Source organism: Tamandua tetradactyla, chromosome 1 (genome assembly GCF_023851605.1).
Source record: "Tamandua tetradactyla isolate mTamTet1 chromosome 1, mTamTet1.pri, whole genome shotgun sequence".
Lineage (NCBI taxonomy): Eukaryota > Metazoa > Chordata > Mammalia > Pilosa > Myrmecophagidae > Tamandua > Tamandua tetradactyla.
Genome location: NC_135327.1, coordinates 185753666 through 185774399, shown reverse-complemented (window position 1 = coordinate 185774399; position 20734 = coordinate 185753666). Strand labels below are relative to the sequence as shown.

The 20734-nt window shown below is 37.4% G+C and overlaps 2 protein-coding genes across 2 annotated transcripts in view; both read right to left on the bottom strand.

Moving 5' to 3' along the window:
* MGAM (maltase-glucoamylase) overlaps positions 1–20734 on the bottom strand; it is a 198935-nt gene that overhangs the window by 54220 nt on the left and 123981 nt on the right. Inside the window, exons 46-47 of the mRNA XM_077148064.1 lie at positions 4114–4202; positions 3268–3317 (exon numbers count right to left, since the gene is read on the bottom strand). Coding sequence (XP_077004179.1) covers positions 3268–3317; positions 4114–4202 — 139 coding nt within the window. The remainder of the gene's footprint in view (positions 1–3267; positions 3318–4113; positions 4203–20734) is intronic.
* The window catches only part of LOC143673504 (putative maltase-glucoamylase 2), a 29504-nt gene continuing 15354 nt past the window's right edge, over positions 6585–20734 (bottom strand). Inside the window, exons 11-15 of the mRNA XM_077148076.1 lie at positions 16009–16126; positions 10221–10392; positions 9551–9667; positions 6801–6902; positions 6585–6669 (exon numbers count right to left, since the gene is read on the bottom strand). Coding sequence (XP_077004191.1) covers positions 6801–6902; positions 9551–9667; positions 10221–10392; positions 16009–16126 — 509 coding nt within the window. The 3' untranslated portion in view covers positions 6585–6669. The remainder of the gene's footprint in view (positions 6670–6800; positions 6903–9550; positions 9668–10220; positions 10393–16008; positions 16127–20734) is intronic.

The following is a 20734-nucleotide window of genomic DNA, read 5'->3' as shown; positions in this document are numbered from 1 at the left end:
TGACTGAGGAATGGAAGAGGGAACTATGGTATATACATACAATGGACTACTGACCAGCCGCTAGAAGGAATGAAGTTGTGAGCCATGCAACTAGGGGAATGAACCCTGGAGACTGTATGTTGAGTGAAATGTCAGAAACAGAAAGGCAAATTTTATCATGCCTCACTCATGTGGACTGATTGTGGTACAAAAACTTAGTAAACTGAAGTCGAGAGCATGGTTTATTAGGTTGAGGCCTATTGCAGATGGTCCTAGATTGTAAGCTCTTACAGTAGTCACATATTTCATGTGTTGTAACTGTTATTTCTAAATTCTGATACACTGAGCTATTTGTATATAAACCAGTCATTCCGAGAAACTGCAGGTATTTATGTGACACCTGAGACTCAGAATTAGAGCTCTGAAGCTATGAAAGTCGGGAGTATCTCTTTCAGGAACTGTTTCAAAAGTTGAAAAAAGGATCTGACTTCAAGTAGAGATATGAATGAAGCTGATCTGGACAGGACTAAGATAAATTAGAATACAGGGGAAAGGAGATATCATCCATATTTTAAAACTTCGACTTCTGTGTGAGACCAAAGGGAGAGATGTTTATTTGGCAAAAAAATTATACTTTGGATAGTGCATTTCCTAATTTAACTTATATAGTCAGTTTTTATTGAACACCATAAGTACATAGAATCTTGAATAGGGTATGAGACTTTGTTGGTTTGTCCACGCTAGTATGAGGCCCCACTATATCCCAGAGTAATATGAGCAGTGAATAAAGAAGTATTTGCAAGGTCCCCTTGGGGGGGCTGGAGAGACAGAGGAAGTATTCAACTTGCCCATTTGGAGAATTTCTGATATTCTCACAAGCAGTGGAGACAAGCAAGTCAATAGGCCAACCCTTTGATCTTGGGGTTTGCCCCTGTAGGACTTATTCCTGCAAAGGATAGACTAGGCCTACTTAAAATCGGACCTAAGAGACACCCCCAAAGAATCTCTTTTGTTACTCAGATGTGGCCTCTTTTTCTCTCTCTAAGCCAATGCAGCAGATGAGGTCACTTCCCTGCCCCCGTACATGGGATATGACTCCCAGGGGTGTAAATCTCCTAGGCAACGTGGGACAGAACAGGACTCAACATCAAGGGATTAGGAAAGCCTTCTTGATCAAAAGAGGAAAAAAAAATGAGACAAATCAAGTTTCAGTGGCTGAGAGATTTCAAACAGAGTCAAGAGGTTGTTCTAAAGGTTATTCTTATGGATTATATAAATATTCCTTTTTGAATTTTAGTGTATTAGAGCAGCTAGATGGAAGCAACTGAAACTGTTGCACTGTGTTACTGTGTTTCAGTAGCCTTAATTCTTCTTTTTTTTTTTTTGAGGGGTTGTGTATGGTCTGGGAAAGCCTTAATTCTTGAAGACAATTGTATAACAACATGACAATATGGCTTTTACAATGTGACTGTGTGATTGTGAAAACCTTGTGTTTGATGTTCTTTTTATCTAGGATATGTAAAAAATATGGATGGTGAATGAACAAATAATAGGGGGGACAAAGGTTAAAATAAATTGTGTGAGTGGAAATAATAGTGGTCAAAGATATGGAGGCATATGGTATGTATGAGTTTTTCTTTTTTCTTTTTTTCTTTTTCTGGAGTGATGGAAATGTTCTGAAAAATGATAATGGTGATGAATGCGCATCTATGTGACGACATTGTGAGCCACTGATTTTAAACCATGTATGTAATGTTGTATGTCAAGATTTATCAATAAAAATATTTTTAAAACATTTGATTTCAAGTTGGGCAAAAGACATGAAAAACATTTTATCAGACAATATGCAGATGGCAAGTAATCACATGAAAAGATGTCCAACATGCAGGGATATGCAAATTAAAACCACAAAAAGATATCACCACACAGATATCAGAATGGCTAAAATAAAATAGTGACAATATCAAATCCTGGTGAGGACAGAGTGACTGAATCACTCATACATTGCTAATGGAACTGCAAAAATGATACAACCACTCTGGAGAATAGTTTGATACTTCCTTATAAAACTAAATATGTACTGACCATATAACCATAAGCAATTTCACCCTTGGGCATTTATGTCAGAGAAGTGAAAACCTATGTTCACGCAAAAACCTCTACCTAAATATTCACAGCAGCCTTATTCATAATGTTGCAAAAACTGGAAATAGTCCAGATGTCACATAATGGGTAATAGTTGCACAAACTATAGTATATTACTCAGCAATAAGAAGAAATAAATTATTGATACATGTAACAGCTTGAATGAATCTTGAGGGAATTATGCTGTTTTACATGGTATAATTACATTTACATAGCATTCTTGAAGTAACAAAATTATAGAAATGGAGATTAGATTAGTGGCTGCTAGGGCTTTAGGAGGGGATGGAGACAGGAAAAATGGAGGTATGGATATAAAAGCACAAATTGAGTGATCCTTGTGGTGATGAAACTGTTCCATTTATTGACTGTATCAATTTTAATACCCTAATTGTGATATTGTGCTATAGTTTTACAGGGCATTACAATTGGAGAAATTGGACAGAGGGTTCAAGAGATCTCTCTGAATTGTTTCGTATAACTGCATGTGAATGTGAAGTTATTTCAAAATAAAAGTATAATTGCAACAATATTAGGAGTTTAAAACAAAGAAAGAAGGTAGTTAGAGAGATTCCTATGCCAAAAATTCTCTCTCCATGCATGATCAGACTCCTAAGAAAACCAAATTAGAATTCTCCCGTCCTCAGCTAAGGAGCTAATCTGGCTGCCTTTCAAACTTTCAGTCTCCGTGGGAAATGGAGATGAAGCAAACAATGTCCTCTGTCCTCCAGATTGTCAAAGGCATCATTTGACGCCTGTGCCAAGATCATGTTTTAGGAGTTAGAAAGGAAGGCCTTTATGAAAGTATCTCAAAAAGGCACTTCACCACTACCGTCTTCTTTCTGCACCGCCCATCCACACTTGTACTCCTCAAACAAGCACACACCTTGGAAGCCAGGACTCATCACATAAAACTGAAAAGTATTTTTTTTTTCAGAAGAAACAAGTTCTTTACTGAACTCAAAATGATTTTTATAGGCTTATTATATTTAACACAGATTTAAAGTTTTCATTTTTAACTTGAATCCTTTATGGGACCATCATAGTCAAACACTCTTCCTATTCTACATGATAAAGTAAAATCTCAAAAATAATCACATAAAAGAATGCATACTGTACACTCTTCAAAAAAGAAAAAGTACTTACAGAGGTAACGGAAAAATCATACAGAATGTACTTCTTCTCACTTACAGCACCTAAAAGAGGAAAATAGAGGAATACACATTACTAGGGAAAGAAGAGGAGCTGTGTCACCATGGAATACGGAATACCTTTACCAAACAGTGCTGTTTATACAAGCTCTATCAATTTTTTTCAAATGCCATGCCCTCCACTGAGATTTCCTGGAAGACTTTAACCCACAATAACTGCTCCATTTTTTCAATGCCTATGGCACTTTGTGCTACCATTTTTTTTTTTGGCAGGGGGGCGGCATTTAATACACTTAGACTGGCAGTATAGTTATTGACAATGGTTAACATTTATGCCTTAATCATCTTTATATTCCCAGCACATAGTACAATAATAGTCAATAAATACTAATAAATGTTAACTCTATACAAAGTAGAATTTTTACATAATCACTGGCCAATAGGCCATAAGTTTATGTTAGATATGTATATGGAAATCTTACAGTGGAAAAACATGTTGCACAAATTAGATATTTCTTCCCCAATAGTAACCAAAGTGTTATTTTATAAACTTTTAACAGAACATATTACTTGGTATTAGTAATGATATCCATTAAAGAGAATAAACTAAATTGAACTACGTCTGTGCCTTTGGTAGGGCTCATAATACAAAAGTTTCACATTTGAAGTCTATTTTAATGGTCTGTGCTTTGCTAACATAACTTGACTTCCAGAATGAGTTTTAGCCTAATGATTCTAAGCTATAGAAATAAGCAACAAAATAGTATCAGTGCCATACCGGGCACCCATGATGATTAATTTTCACTGAGAACAACAGTGATGCTACCTCACGGAAGTCTACCTTTAGATTCACCATCATCCCAGTACAACTGCCCCTTGGCTTCTCTTTTATGGTCCAAAGCAACAATAAGTCCCAGGGAATTCTTCCGACTGTAAAAGAGAAATTCCCAGTTTCAGAGAACAAAGAAAAGATATGACTATTTTAAATCATACCCTTTTTTGCAGCAGGGACAGATGATCCCAGGGAACAACTAAGAAACAGAGTAGATATCAACTTTTTTCTGTTTAAAACATGGAAAGTAGGTATGGGATGGCAGCCAAAGGTTAGTAATGAGTGAGCAGAAGAAGAGTGGTAGAAGGAGACAGTTCTTGCTGAAAACTAGGTTTGTGATAATAATAAACACCCATTAGTGCTTAATGGGTGTTTACCAAGTGTCAATCACAGTTCTAAGAACCTTACTCATTTAGCTTTCTTAATAAATCTAAAAAATAGAACTATCATCACCCCCAGTCTACCAAGGAGAAACAGAATTAAAAGGTGTGCAAGATAGCAAATTCACTATATGACAGAGCTGGGGCTTGAACCCAAGCTCTCTGACTCTAGAGTCTGAGCTCTAGACTTCCATCCTATCTTAGCTTTCATGTTATTTCATGCCTTAGAGAATCTACCTTACTACAAATTCTGGCGATAGAGAAATCCTAAGGAGTGATTTTTTAGGCTATTTCTATAATCTAAGTTGAATCCAAAAAGTGAAAGGTTGTGAAAATAGTGGAGCTGAGGTTACATTTGCCACTTCTTAAATAAGGACTAAGATGCCAATTTTGGATCAACTTTGATAAGAAAAGAAGATGATTACTAACTGGAGGTGTTTCCATTAGCTTATCTACTCCTAGTTCCTGTCTGCCTCTCCCATAATGTATTGCCTCCTTAGAGCACTAGAGCCCTTATGCTTCAGAATGGTGAGGAGATTACCTGGTCTCTGTGGTTGTGTTTGGCTTCTGGGTAGGAAATATGTAGCCCCCTCGAAAATGAAGTCCTATTTCATCTACTCGGAGTGGCAGCTCTATCAACTGTTTTCTCCATTGAATGGCCTCCCCCTAATCAACAAAAGGAAAACACATCAGGTGATAGGCTATTGGTGTCAGGAAGGATATTGAAGATCATCTAATTAATCAGCTGCTTCATTTTAAAGAAGAGAAAAATGAAGTCCCCCACCAAAGTGAAGTGCCTTGCTTGAGACATTCAGGTAGTTGATAACAGAGCTGAAACTCAATTCTAGGTCTTCTGGCTCCCATCCCACTTCTTTATATTATACCTTGCTGTGATACTACTATTGGGCTTTAATTCTCTGGGTTATCATAGCCAAAGGCTGTACCTGATAACTGCAAAGTAACCAGGTTGATATAATGAAAATTTTCATTATTTACTCCAGTTAATCAAATTATTTCATGGCACATTTGTAAATTCCTTCATCACAGAAAAGTAATTCTAATCAATGAAATGTTAAACCTGTACTATCCTCCTACTCCAAGCTCCCAAAGTGCTGCCTCTACCAAGGGGCTGTCTCACTTACTGTCTCATAGTCATACCAGATGGCATCCGGGATGTATGCTTTCACTTGTTCCACACCCTAGGGAAACAACAATGAGTAACATTAGCACAGCCCTTTACAGCTAACAAAGCACTTCCACATGTCCTTGCTTGTACTCATCTGAACAATCCTAAGAGGCAATCCTTGAGGTAAGAGCTGTACCTAGAAATTAAGTCTATTTTGCTTCCATGCTCCTGCACTTTATAATCACACCATCCTGCTACCCAGAAAAGTAGAGAATGTTCATTCACAGAGTCATTCAGGTAGTCCAACAGGTGGGAGGAGATTGGGCTTGACTAAAAGAGCCATACAAGCCCCAAGAGGATCCTGCCGTGGAATGAGTCTCTTGTTGGTTAGCAGGGTCTGCCATCAGATGATACAGCTGGAACATTAAATGCAAAGAATCTTTGACAAGATGCCATGGATTCTCTATCATTTCTAGAAGCTGATTGGCTTAATCGTGATGCCTCCTGCCCCATTTCTCCACTTACTGCTGACAAAAACCACACTTTGGCCCTTCATACTTGGGTTCAGAGTAACAGCTTGCATTTGCCCAGCACTGCTCCTCTCCACACCTATTCTCTCTTCCCAACCCAACCCCAAGAACAGTCTAAACAAAGGGAAACAGACGGATGGTCAGCCCACAAACCCCAGGGCATTTAGAACCACGTCAATGCCATGGCCTTCTGCGCTATGACACAGGCTTCAAGGTGACTTTTCAAAACAGAAATCCTTTTGCTTGGTGGAGCAGTAGGACCGAAAGTAGTTTTTAATTTCAAAACTTCATGATCTCTCTTCCTCTCTTTCTGTCTCTCATTTATATTTATACTTGTATTTATATTTAAATTCAGTTATAGTGACTCAGAACCTAGCTGATCCAGCTATAGATCCATGAGGACAAGTGTGACATCCCACCCCTTGGTTTAGATTATAAATATACCTCATATAAAACAGGTGTGATGAGAAGTCCAGGCCCCCATAAGAACTGTTCATGCACGTCCCATGTGGCTGAGTCTTGGAAGAACCTAGAAAAGAGCAGAGAACACAGTCAGGCTGATGAAGCCTCCAACATAGGAAAACAGCATGTTATGCATCCACAGGGTTGTACAGTGAAATTACAATCTGAAAGGGAGTCTTTAAGGGTCAGGAAACTCACTCATGAACAAGGGGTCTTGCTACTGTCTCCCCCAGGGTGTGAGCGCGGTAGAAGAGCGTGTAGAGATAGGGCAGCAGCGTATAGCGGATGTTCAGATAATTCCTGGAAGAATCCAACAGCAGAGGGTTGTTGGCATGAATGGCAGCAGGATCCTGGTCCTTACGGAGGGAAGATAAGCATTTACTGAACATTTCCATCATAATGTTAAAGGTGCTCTTATGATAAAAAAAGCTTTCTCACAAACTGGGGAAGTAGCTTCTGCAGATGGAATCCATTGCTTTAAACTTTATTGCCAATCACATCTATATATAATCCTTCTTTTTCCTTTTCTAAGCACTTTTATGAATTAGAATTAAAAAATTCTAGTATCTATTTGTTGTATATGTGTGCGTGTGCATTTAAAGAAAACTAATGCACAAAATGAAAGACCCTTATATACTACTCTGTTATTAACAACTTGTGTGGATATGTTACATTTGCTACAATTGATGAAAGCACATTTTTATAATTGCATTATTAACTATACTCCATGGTTCAACTTAGGATTCACTGTTTGTGTAGTGCCGTTCCATGGATTTTTTTAAAAAAATTTATTCTATTACCAAATATACAACCTAACATTCCCTCTTTTGAACAACATTTAGATACATAGTTTAGTGCTGTTAATTATGTTCACAAGGTGTAGTATCTGGTTTTATCTGCAGTGTTTTTACTATTAAAATTTATTTTATTTTCTTTATCTTGAGGACTTTTATTTGTTCTTTAGTATAAAATGCGCAAAGAAATCAAAGAGATTGATTTTAGCAGATTTTACCCAAGAACAAAGATAGAACCCTTTAAAAGGGAAATCTAATTTTCTAGGACCATATTACAGATTTTCCATCAATGGTGGTAATTCATTTTGTTCATTACCTTTATAGCTCGAAAGATGTGAAAAATAAATGCATCTGATATTTAGACTTGACATTGTATACTATATTCCTGAGACTGAATTTTAGAGGATATATCTGAATTTATTCCTTTCTTCTACTCCCCAAATTCCCATTTGCCCCTTCCAAGTAGAATTACCCTGTGAGACTACTCCATGCCCCTAATCTAAGGCTCATGAAAAGAGCCTGAGGCCCAACACCAAGAAAATAATATCCTACAGTTTCCATCACCCTGACCTCCAACTGGGAAAGTCTAAAGCTAAGTGTTCAATATCATAACCATAAACCACATGGGGCTATGGAATACTTGAAATGTATCTAGCAAGGCTGAGGAAGCAAACTTAATTTTATCCAATTTTAATTAACTTAAATGCAAGTTTAAAACATGCATAAACATAAAATATTTTTCCATTGAATGCAACTTTGTTTTGGTAGGATTTCATTTCATTTTTCATTTATTTTAATTTTTTCATTATTACTATTTTTTTTTTTTCATGAACAGGCACCGGGGATCAAACCCAGGTCTCCAGCATGGCAGGTAAGAACTCTGTCTGCTGAGCCACTGTGGCCCACCCTTCATTTCATTTTAATCACTGAGAGCTTAGCATCTAAATTGAAATGTGTCCTATGTATAAAATTCACACTGAAGTTTGAAGACTTGGTATGAAATAAAGTACAAACATCTCATTATAAATATTTTCCATTGAATGTAAATTAAAATGATATTTTGGATGTACTGAACTACATGAAATATATTCCTAAAATTAATTTCACCTGATCCTTTTTACTTATTCATATGGCTCTTAGAAAATTTAAAGTTACATATATATCTCTAGTTACATTTCTCTTGGTCAGCCTTGGTTTAGAAGAAATGGAGATTGTCACTTTAATTAAGCCACTTGAATTACCTGTGCCCTTGTTTCTATATAAGGAGGCTATGAGGTCATCTCTGCATGAAGAATGTCCACCCTACATACTCCCAGTCATGTACTTAGAAGTTCAGAAATTGCTTCTTCCTTTCTATATAGCAGGTACTAGGATAGCCCAGGGCTAAAATACTTTGAAGGTTTGTCTGCTCATCTCACCCAATGGCATGGTTAGGGACATACCATCATACAAAGTCAAAACAGTAGCTAAAACAATCATCCTATTATTCTAATGAGCCTATTGAGAGCTAGGCCACTTCATTGGAAACATTTCAATTGTGGACTACTTCATTAAAAGATAGGATATCCCACCTTATTTCTTCCTGCCATTACCATGAATATTTCCTTAAGAGGGACAGCACCCTTTGAACCAGCCCACTTGTATAAACTTGCCCCTTGCAAATATTATTTTGGATGGGCAAGGAGTGAAAATGTCATGAGAAGTAGTGGGGCAGTCTCCCAGACTATCCATGGAAGAACAGAATGAAGAAACAAAGTGAGAAAAAGTTTTATATCACTGGCCTGACTTTCCTAATTCTTCCTCCTTGCTTCCCCATATGTGTGAACATTTTATCTTACATTAACTAATATGAAATATCTATCTATGTACTCTGATGTTCCGTCTTATGTAAGGTGGTAGCAGATGTGTTAGCAGCACCAGAGAAACTTTACCAAACTTTCTCTTCATTGGTAAGTTTCCAACAATAAAACTATTCAATATACTCATAACCCTTTCCATGTATCCCCACCCAAATACCCTGCTTTTCAGGTCTATCACCAAGATTTACCTATTCTGCCCATGCACTTAATACCTGTAGTATTTTCCTCAACTCTTCTTGAGGATAAGTAGATTAGACAATGTGAGAAGTTTCCATCATTTCTCCCTGGACCTTACCCTGAATCCAGGCCCATTGTGATTCCTTGATAATGGATAAAATGCTCCAAGTTGCATCCACCTTGCACAGAGCTCCTCCGTGACATCTTCACTATAACCACAGATGTTGGCACCCACCTGAAGAATGAGCATACACACAAGCATGATGGTCAATGAGAGTGATGAAAGCACCAAATGTGTACCTATATATGAGAGAAAAGACAATCTTCTTCTCCCATCATTCCTTTGGTAAAGAGATCTCAGTCTCCCAGGGGCAAGTTCTCAATCACATGAGGGAAACCAGCAAGTAGGCCCATAGAATAGACCAAGGCTGGGCCAGACTGAATGGTGGTGCAGACAATGATTCTTATATCAATGGCTTTTCCTCAATTTTATACTTTCATATTCACCGATACTTCCCTGATGTGATTTTTCTGTGATGCTGATACATTTTACTTATGGCATCTCCTATATAAGCCCAGAGATTCCATGGATGACAGCCTGATGATAAAGTTTTACGACCCAATTGTCACAAGGCAGCCCAGACCACATGCACAAATTGATTTTGCCAATAAAAATCATGGTGGGACATATCCTTTTTAATTATAAGACACCCCTCAAACACTAGTAGTGAAAATAGTGCCAAAGAACAGAGGATGAAAGTCCTTTCCATGGTAAGAGTAAGACTCACCAAGGGGATACCAAAGAGGTTGAATTCCAGGATACTGGGGATGGACCATCGGAGATCATCCCACGTAGCTGCATTGTCCCCCAACCAATGAGCAGCAAACTTGCCAGACCCAGCAAAAGTAGAACGGGATAAGACGAAGCTCCTTTTCTCAGGGGAGATAGTCTCCATGGCCCTGAAAAGGAATACAGCTGGGATGAGTGTGAGGTGAACTGTGAATGGACTTACCTTATGCTAACGCAGCCATGGGCTTCCCAACCAAACTGAGAAAGATAAAATCATCTGGGCATTATGAACATTTACGATGTGTTCAAACTAATTTAGCATTTGTAAGAACTTTTTTCCCACTGCTGTACAAGCCTCTGCTTTCCAGACTCCCCAAGGATTTTCTCTAGGGTCCTATCCTTCTGATTAGATTTTCTCCATTCTGTTGGGTCTGGTTGAGGCCTAGCCCCTTTGGGCAACGCTACATTAGAAGTGTGTCATTGTTTTTGACCTCTTCTCCTTTTGGGCAAAGTTTTTCTAATATCCCTTGGTTCCATGTCTTGCTACATATGCATAATCCTCACAATGCCAGCTCAGTTGGTGCACTGTGGTCCCTATTTGCCCCAGAGGAGAGTTAGCATGCCAGCCAGGTCCCAGGTACCTGGACTCCTCTCAATCTTCAGAACTTATTCTTAGCAGTTCCCAATTTCAGAACATCTTAATCTAAGCCAAACAATATTAATCAAAAATAGTATGTCTCAAAAGGTGAAATAGAATATTCTATGAAGTTAGAAATAACAAAAAAGAAAATATTATTTTATTGTATGGTATATAATACATAACATACTATAGACAAAATGAAACTACTTAGAAAAGAAAGCAAAGGAATTATAAACATGGAATTTAGGGTGATAATTATTTCAAGAGGGAGGAGACAATATAGGATAGGATGGCATATGGTTGGATGTGGGCTATTTTCCTTTTACTCAGAACATCATTTTTTTTCAATCCAGGACTTTATTGTTGGTCATCTGCAGCAAGCCATCTCCCTGTAAGAGTCTGAAGAGCCAGGGTGGTGCATGTGTGGTGGAGGGACCATGGGCACTAGCCCCATGAATACCCTCTTCCATAGGTGCTTTACTGAGTCACCTCCCATTTTCCCTCTAGGCCATACAGTCCACTCCTTTCTTTAGCATTCCAGAATTGAACAACGCAACTACATGGTGGTGGCTCTGCAGGCAGGATGGCTGCTAGCTCTTTGCAGGAAACTCTTCTATCATTTCTTCCAGTACATGGACTAAGTCAAGTTTATCTTTTCCTAAATCCTCTCTCAACAACTGTAGAACACCATGCCTAAGTGATCCCTCACAGACTCTTTACCGCATATTCCTGAGGATATTATGGGGAATCTAAAAATGCAGAAGATATGTATAATGTCAAAAGGGAAAAAATTCTGAAACAGAAGACTAGTTTAAGAAAGTGAATCACTCCATTCAGGTAATCTATTGACCAAAAAATGGGGATAAGGTAGGGGGAAGGAAAAGACTCAGTCCTCAATTCTTATCTCCACTTTTTCTCTGATAAAGACCAGCAGATACTTTGCCTTTATTACCACTGACTGGAAGGTTTATTGTACTCTGCACTCATCGTCATGAGAGAAACTCATTCAGATCATGTAGAATGAAACCGAAACAGGCATAAAGAAATCTGAGGTTACAGTTTATTTAAATGCAGACTGTTATGGTAGCAGAGATTAGATAAGAAGAGGTCTTATTCAGAATTCTTAAGCCTAAAATTCCTTTTTTCAAACCCCATGTCTGGCCTATTCATGGACAGATCCTGATCTCTAGAAGGATTTGGGTCTCCTGCTTTCAATCTCTAGGAAGATGAGGTTTTTTTCTTAGTTGGATCACTAGGATCTATCCATTGCCCCCAAACTATACCTCTAGTTCATGTTGGTACAAATATTCAGTAGACCTGTGAATTAAGTTCACCTGATGGCCAGATTCCATTGAGGGAAAACCTTACCTGTTTTTCTAACTAACTTATTTCTTTCCACTGTTGGCTGGGAACTCAGGCCACTCTGCCTGATCCAGAGAAGTTACAAAGACACCTACTATTTATTCAGACATGATCACCTTTTTACTATTTCCCATGGCTGTTAAAATATATTAACCCACCCCATTATGACCGTGTAACACTTCTGTCATATGGAGACGCTAGCAATGAAGTAATTATTTTTTGTCCCTCTTGCTCTCCTCTTGCCCTTGCTTTTTTTTTTTTCTTACCTTTCCCATCATTCACTCTTGCCCTCCCACCTTCCATTCCTGGAAAGGAAACATTTCAAAATCAAACTATATCGGGGGTGTAAGGGTAGTTCAGTGGTAGAATTCTCACCTGCCATGCGGAAAACCGGGGTTTGATTCCCAGTCCATGCACTTCCCAAATAAATAAACAAACAAAAATAAAAAAATTCAACAAATGGTGCTACAATAATGGGATACATACATGGAAAAATAATGAAATGCAACCCCATCGTATAGCACACACACAAAAAAATCAAAACAGGAGGGAACTTCAGGGAACATCAATCCAAGTCTCTTGATTTATAAATGAGGAAACTGAGTCTTATTCATCTAGCTCATTTTCCAGGAAAGGTAGAGTGAGAGAGAGGTCAAAAAGGAGAATAGGAAAAAATCAGAGATGTTTTCTTTTATGAACGTTTTTTAATGGAAATAATGACATGCATTTACTCGAGAAAGTCTCTCTCACCTGAGCACTCCAGCATAATACAAAGTCATGAGGGCATTTATTGTCGGAAAAGAAATAGGCACAGTCTCTACTTTTAATTCACCAGGTCCCCTTTGTGCCCATCCCATTCCTCTTTTCTTTTTCAGGCCTAAACATTTAGTCAACGAACATGACTTTGCTCTGTACTTATTCATAAAACTAAGGATACACGGGCAACTTCACCTTCAGGGAACTTATAGTCCAGCAAGAAAAAAGTGAGCATTAAAAATTATAATGCAATATTATTGCATATCAAGTATATTATAATACGAACAAATGTAGTATGAAGAAGGGACAATCATCTTTTTCTAGGAGTATCAGGAAGGTTTCAAGAGTTGACAGCTGAGATGAGGTTTTTAAAATAAGTGGATGTTTGCAAATGGACAGGGCAGGAAAGGCCATTCTATAGGTGAACAGTGCATGCAAAGGTATAGAAGAAGGAAATGGCATTTTGACTTGGGGAACAATAAGCAGTTTGTATTACTAGAGCATAAAGTATAAGGAGAAGAGTAAAAAAGATGAGAGAAAAATAAAAATATTAAGAAAGGGCTGGATTGTCAAGTGCTTTAACAGCTGTGCTTAGGAGATTTCATTTTTATTGTATAGAAAATATCAATTAAAAATATCATAAAAATATCACTTTTATGTACCACAAAAGTGTTACACTGAGAAGTGAAAATGAGCAGACTCATGATTCAAACTTTAACATATATTTGAGTCCTAGGGATCTTATTAAGCCGCAGATTCTGATTCCCAAGATCTGGAAGAAAACCCAGGAAGCTGCATTTCTAATATGTTTCCAGCTAATGCCAATGTGGTTCTTGACCACATTTTCAGTGGCAAAGGTAGAGGAAATACTAATGCAGGGTAAGATTACAGTCAGGGAGACTAGTCATATCCACTGTAATAGTAGTCATAGAACTACTGTGACACTTAATGTGAGAGCTGATGACGGACCTCAGTTTAGAAGTGTCAGTGTAAACTAAAATTGAGGTTTCTAGAAATGATTTAAATGTAGAATCGAGGTATTGGGGGCTGATTACATTTGAAAGTGTGAACAAAAGAAAAACCTAAGGATGATGCCAAATTTCTAACTTGGAGATCTGGAATATAGGAGATGCTACCAATCATGATTGGGAATTTAAAAGTTTAAACAATTAGACTCCCAATGAGTGATAGAAAGTATCTGGTCTTCAAAACATATGATAATTTCACAGAAAGAAAACTACAATTATGTTCATACCATAGTTATAAATAATAGTCAAAAACTGAGAAACAGTTCAAGTTTTCATCAATGGGAGAATGGGTATACAATCTGTGGTAATTCATACAATTGTATGCTACTCAGTAAAAAAAAGAATGAACTATTGATACATACATCAACCCTGTACTAAGTGAAAGAAACAGAGTATAAACTGTATGATTCCATTACTACCAAGTTCTAGAACAGACAAAATGTATCCATGGTGGATGAGTTCATTGTCATTGTAAAAATAGAGACAAGATATGACTGAGAGATGGCATGAAAAAATTTTGTAGAGAGAAGATTTAATGTTCTACAATTTTATAGTGGTTTTTATAGATGCATGCACTTGTTCAAACTCATCAATTAAAATATGTACTTTTTAAATACAAATTTAACCTAAAAATGAATAAACAGTAAAAATATTGAACTCTTAAAAAAATGATTACCCAAGATGTGGAAGCTGGCAAGAAATAGGTAGCAGAGCAAGGTGAAGTGTTCAAGGTACTATAACACCTTCAAGTGAAGAAGGTCAGTGGATAGTTTTGGTATTTGGGCCTGAAAATCAGGGAGAAACATTAACTAGAATCATACGTATTAAAATCATTAGGATAAATTATAACAAAAACCATGAAAAGGAATAAGCTACCTATATGTCAGCATAGAATAAAAATAGAAGTCCAAGTATCGACCTGTAAGACTTATTAATGGTGAGAAAGTAGACCCAGATATAGAGATTGGGAATGAATAGCTGGGAAAAGAGGAGGAGTTCCAGGAGCACAGTTTCAAAAGAGTGGTCAGTGGTGTCAAAGCCCTTACAGAAATCAAGTAAGTTAAGAACTGTAAGATGTCCTATGAGCACATCAAAATTCTCCCATCTCTGCCCTCTGCAGCTGAATTCTACAAACACCAAAAACAAAAGGAAATAAACAGAAAGAATATGACATTCCTTTCTAAGCTATTGGAAGATCCCAAATAGATCTTCGAATACTTCAGTTTCCCTGCCTACACTGAAGTCTAAAATTAAAATTTTCTTGCTCTCAACCCAGAATTTTCGCTCTCTTAGATATGATGAAGGAATTAGGTGGATAGAGCATTTTCTCAATTTACAAAGTCAGTCGGCAAAAATCCTTGTCAGCACTATGTGACAAGGTATGGAAAGGATTGAATACTTGGCAAAAAGTGACTGTCTCTTTGTGAGATTTTCTAAACGTGTGTGTGTGTGTGTGTGTGTGTGTGTGTGTATGGGTTTGAAGTGGGGCAGAGGAGAGAACTGAGGGAGAATGGGGAGAACAGTGGAGAACAAAGCAAGGAGGGTGTGATTGGGCATTGCCAGATAAACACAGGACACCCAGTTAAATGTGAATTCCAAATAAACGGTGAATTGATTTCTTTTAGTACAAGTACATCCAGTGAATTTAACTGGTAATTTTTATTTGCTATACCTAACAACCTGAGTGCAACAACCACAGCACTTTTGGTACCGGGGCCCAAGCAAGAGCTGACTTTCAGTCGGGGACTCTTAAATATCTTATTCATTATTGCCTATTAACGTCCTTGAAATGATGAAGCTTAGCCATAAGCCAATCAAAACCAATCACATACAGAAACCAAGGAGTTGGATGAGATGGCCTGTAAGCACCCTGTAAGACTAGAGTTTCTATATCTGTATATCACAGAAAATGTTTGAAAAATATACTTATAGAAGAGAAGAGAAACCCTCCAACCCCTAAATCCCCCAGTCTGAAATTAGAGATAAAACTAAATTCTTACCTGCCTGTGGCTCTCGCCATGGAATAGCCATACAAGCTGTGGACATCATAGTGAAGGCCCCAGTAAAACTGTGTTTCCATGCACAGGGTTTTTTCAAAAAGCAAGTGGTCCTTAATTCCTTGAGAAAACAGTCATCAGTTAGGCATTTCTCTTGTCGACCAACTTTAACAAGAGGGAAACATCAGTTTCTTCCTGGTAACTGTACTTTCCCTATCAATCTTCACCTGACAAAATCCTTACCACATTTTAATTCTCTCTTAAATGTCATTTCCTACCTGAGAACAAAACTGAGCCCCTCACTGGGATGGATAATTAAAATTACTTGTGGGTTTTGTGTGCTTTTTGAAACTATCACATAAGTTTGAAATTATTTCAAAATCAAAAGCTTTTTAAAAAGTTAACTTGCATCCCCTAGGCTCACAAAGAATAGTGGTATATGCACATACTGGGAGCATATGTGTCTGTCAGTCTGTCTGATGTCAACCTGAAGGACTGAACTAGGACACACATCACAGAACTTGCCCTGCATGTAGAGGAAGCTCACAGAGCTCTCTTACAGAAAAGTGCAGAACAGTCAAATCATAGCTGCCTGGAGCAGAGTTTTGTTGGATATGAGATGTAGAGTACATTGTCTGGGTTCAAAAGGAAAACTATTTCTTACGGGAATAAGGACACATTATTCCCCACCCCAATGTAAATGGAGGACTTCTTAGGGCCACACACACATGCCTAGGACAAAACAAATACACAGAAAGACCTAGGAGGACCCTATGTGTTCTAGTCTACCAAAGCTACCAGAATGCAACACACCAGAGATGGATTGGTTTTTAATAAAAGGGGATTTATTTAGTTAAAACATATAGTTCTTCAGAGGAAAGGCAGCTAACTTTCAACTGAGGTTCTTTCTTACACAGGAAGGGTGATCTCTGCTGGCCTTCTCTCCAGGTCTCTGCGTTCCAACAACTTTATCCAGGGTGATTCCTTTCTGCATCTCCAAAGGACTGGGCTGAGCTGCAAGTGCTGAGATAAGGTATGCTGAGCTGCTTGGGCTCTCTCATTCGAGCATCCAGCCAATTAAATCAAACAACATTCATTGCAGCAGACATGCCCCCTAGTCGACTGCAGATGTAACCAGCAACAGATGAGATTCACATGCCATTGGCTCATGTCCACAGCAACAGAACTAGGCATCTTCACCTGGCCAAGTTGACACCTGAACCTAACTACTACACTATGCCTTTCCCTTAAGCTGTTCTCTAAACTCATTGTATGGTAAGATCTCAGGGAGAACATTGGCATAGGTTAAACTTCAAAGACTGAGAAAGGTGTTTTCTTTTTGTCCTTCTCTTTTTTTGTTCTTATTGTTGTTGTTGTTAGCTTTTGTCAATCAGAGAAATGTCTGTCATAATACTTGTTGGATACAAGCTTAAAGAACAGATGCCTCACAAGTTGAATTTTTGCTGATATCACACTAAACCATAAAAATGTCCAAGTTGAAATAAAGATTACATAGAAACAGGAAGTTATGGCACATGTAAAGGAGAAGATTAAAGCTTTGGAAACCATCAGTGAAGAGGAATATACCTACCACTTAACAAAGACTTTTAAAAAATGGTCCTAAATATGCTCCAAAAGTTAAAGAAAAGCACAAAGAATTAAAAGATATTAGAAAAATGACATATGAACACAAAGAAAATATGAATAAAGATATAGAAAGTATAAAAAGAAACAAATAGAGTTGAAGACCTCAGTAACAGAAATTTAAAATTCTATAGAGGGGTTTAAAAGCAGATTGGAACTAGAAGAAGAAATAATCAGTGAAACTTAAAGGTAAAACACTTGAAATCAATCTTAAGAGAAGAAAGCAAAAAGATGAAGAAAAGTGAATGGAAATTGAGGAACAAGTGAGACATCATATCAAGTATACCAGCATACACTTTGTGAGAGTTCCAGAAGGAGAAGAAAGAAAGAAAGAAAGGGTCAGAGAGATGATTCAGAGAAATAGTGGCTAAAAAAAAATTTCCTAAATCTAATGATGATATAAATATAAATATCCACAATACTCAATGAACTCCATACACAGACCCACATCATGACTTCTTATAATCAAATTGTCAAGTGCCAGAGATAAAAAGAGAATTCTTTAAGTTGCAGGAGAGAAGTGACATATGTATAAGAGAGTCTCAATAAGATTATGTGCTGTTTTCTTATCGGAAACCATAGGAACAATAAGGTAGTGAGATAAGATATTTAAAACGCTGAAAGAGAAAAAATTGCCAGCCAAGAATTCTATATCTGGCAAAACTGTCTTTCAAAACTGAGGGAGAGATTAAGTCATTCCCAGATAAACAAAAGCTGAGGAAGAAGTTCATCACCACTATATCTGTCCTACAAGAAGTGCTAAAGGGAGTTCTTCAGGTTGAAAGGAAAGAACACTAGGCAATAGGTTGGAGCCACATAAAGAAATAAAGACCTCTGGTAAAGATAATGCCGTAAGTGTTCAGAAATGCCAGTACTATTGTATTTTTGGTTTGAAACACTGCTATTTATTGCCTATGGGAAGAGAATGCAAAAGAGAGTTCTTCAGATTGAAAGGAAAGGACACTAGACATTAGATCATAAAGAAATCATTAGAAATAAATATCTTCCATAAAAGATAAAATCTTGGGTATATATAAATGCCAGTACAATTATATTTTTTATTTAAAACTCTACTATTTACTCCTACAGAATCAAAAAGGCAAATATAATGATAAATCAATGGTTGGGGGCGTGTAATATACAAATATGTAATTTGTGATAAGAACTGCAGAAGGGTATAGAAACATAATTGGTGTATACTATTGAAGTTAAATTGGTATCAAACTGAATGAGATTGTTGTAGCCTTAGGATGCAGAGAATATGCAAACTCTTAGAGGCATATAGGAGAGTACAGGTTGCCAGGGGAAGGAGGTGGGGGGTTGGCAAGTTAATGTTTGGGGTGATGGGAAAGTTCTAGTAAAGAATGGTGATGAGGACACCACTACATTGTGAAAAGTGATAAATTCCACTGAGTGGTATGCTTGATAGTGGAAGAAGTTGGCAAGTTTATAAATATGCTTCCACAATTAAAAAAAAAAAAAAAGGAAAAGAAGGTGAAAGTGAAAATGACAATTAAATGCAAATTTTGGTATTTTTTGTATGGGATCTCAGAAGAGGACTCAAAACGAATACTGGAGCAAATAAAAACTGGAATATAGACTGCAAGCTTTATAATAATGCTAATTTCTTAAATTGGAGAACTGCACTTGAGTCGGCTACATAAATGAATATTGTTGTTCTTAGAAAATGTACATAGAAGCACTAAATGTTCAAGAAGCATGATGTATGCAACCTATGCTTAAATGTTCAAAAATGATAGATAAATAGATATGGATACACAAACATAGACAGATATATAGATACATCGCATGATATGGTAAAATGTTAAAATTGGTGGATCTGGTATTGGGGGGAAAAGGAGTATGCTGGAGTTCTTCCTATGGGGTTTGTGTTACTTTTGAAACTATCCCATAAGTGAAATTATTTCAAAATTTAAAAATTAAAGATAAGGGTGGGCCACGGTGTCTCAGCAGGTAAGAGTGCTTGCCTGCCACTGAGGACCCAGGTTCGATTCCTGGTGCCTGCCCATGTAAAAAAAAAAAAAAGAAAAAAAGTTAAAGATAAAAAAGGACGCTAAAATCTTCCCATATTCAAAGGTTATACTACCTAAATTTTTATCATGTGAAATTGTGAAAAGGTAAGATGCAATTCTGACAATTCTGAATTCTGAAAAGGTGAGAAGAAGTCCAGCAATAGAGGAAAGTGACTGGTCATATAAGGGTGAACAAAATCTTGGGGGTGGGGAAAGGGTGCTTGCCAGAAAAAAACAGGTGATAGGATTGCAGTTTTCTGTTGATAGAAACAAATAGACAAAATTTAGTTTTGGCCAAGAAGAAGATTAAGAGAAACTATGATAAGCTGATCCAGAATAGAGAAGTTCAGAGAACACAAATGGGACAGAGAGGAACAAATAATAATTTGGGGAACCAAACAACTGTTTCAACAGATGTGGCAAATAAGTTCAATGCTTTGAAGTCTAGCTGTCCCTAAAAATAGTTTTTCATTCCTTAAGTAACCAAAAAAGACAGTTAGATTTTGGTCCAACATGTACAACAGAAGTGGACAAACTAGAAGAAACTAGCAGAGATGGTAAGATAAGATGCTTGATAAGATGCTCTTATCAAGACATTTTCCTCTTCCTGGAAATATAGGAAGATCATATTTCCCACTCTCCTTTGAAGTTGAACTGAAGTTATATGATTGAATTATGACCAAAGGAACATGGGCAAATTGGATATACCTCATTTTCATGCCTGTCCATAAACCTCCCCCAACACATTCTGTTTTACCCATCAAGCTGTAAAGGACGCTGAGGTGGGAGAACCAGATGATGGAAGTAATTATATCCTGAAGTCTCATTTTGGATAAAAGCTACCTGTTATGGTCAGGTTCACGTGTCAACTTGGCCAGGTGGTGACACCTGTTTGTCTGGTTGGACAAGTGCTGGCCTGTTTGTTGCTATGAGGACATTTCATAGAATTAAATCATGATCACGTTGGCTGAATCCACAGCTGATTCCATTTGTAATCAGCCAAAGGGAGTGTCTTCTGCAACGAGTGATGCTTAATCTAATCACTGGAAGCC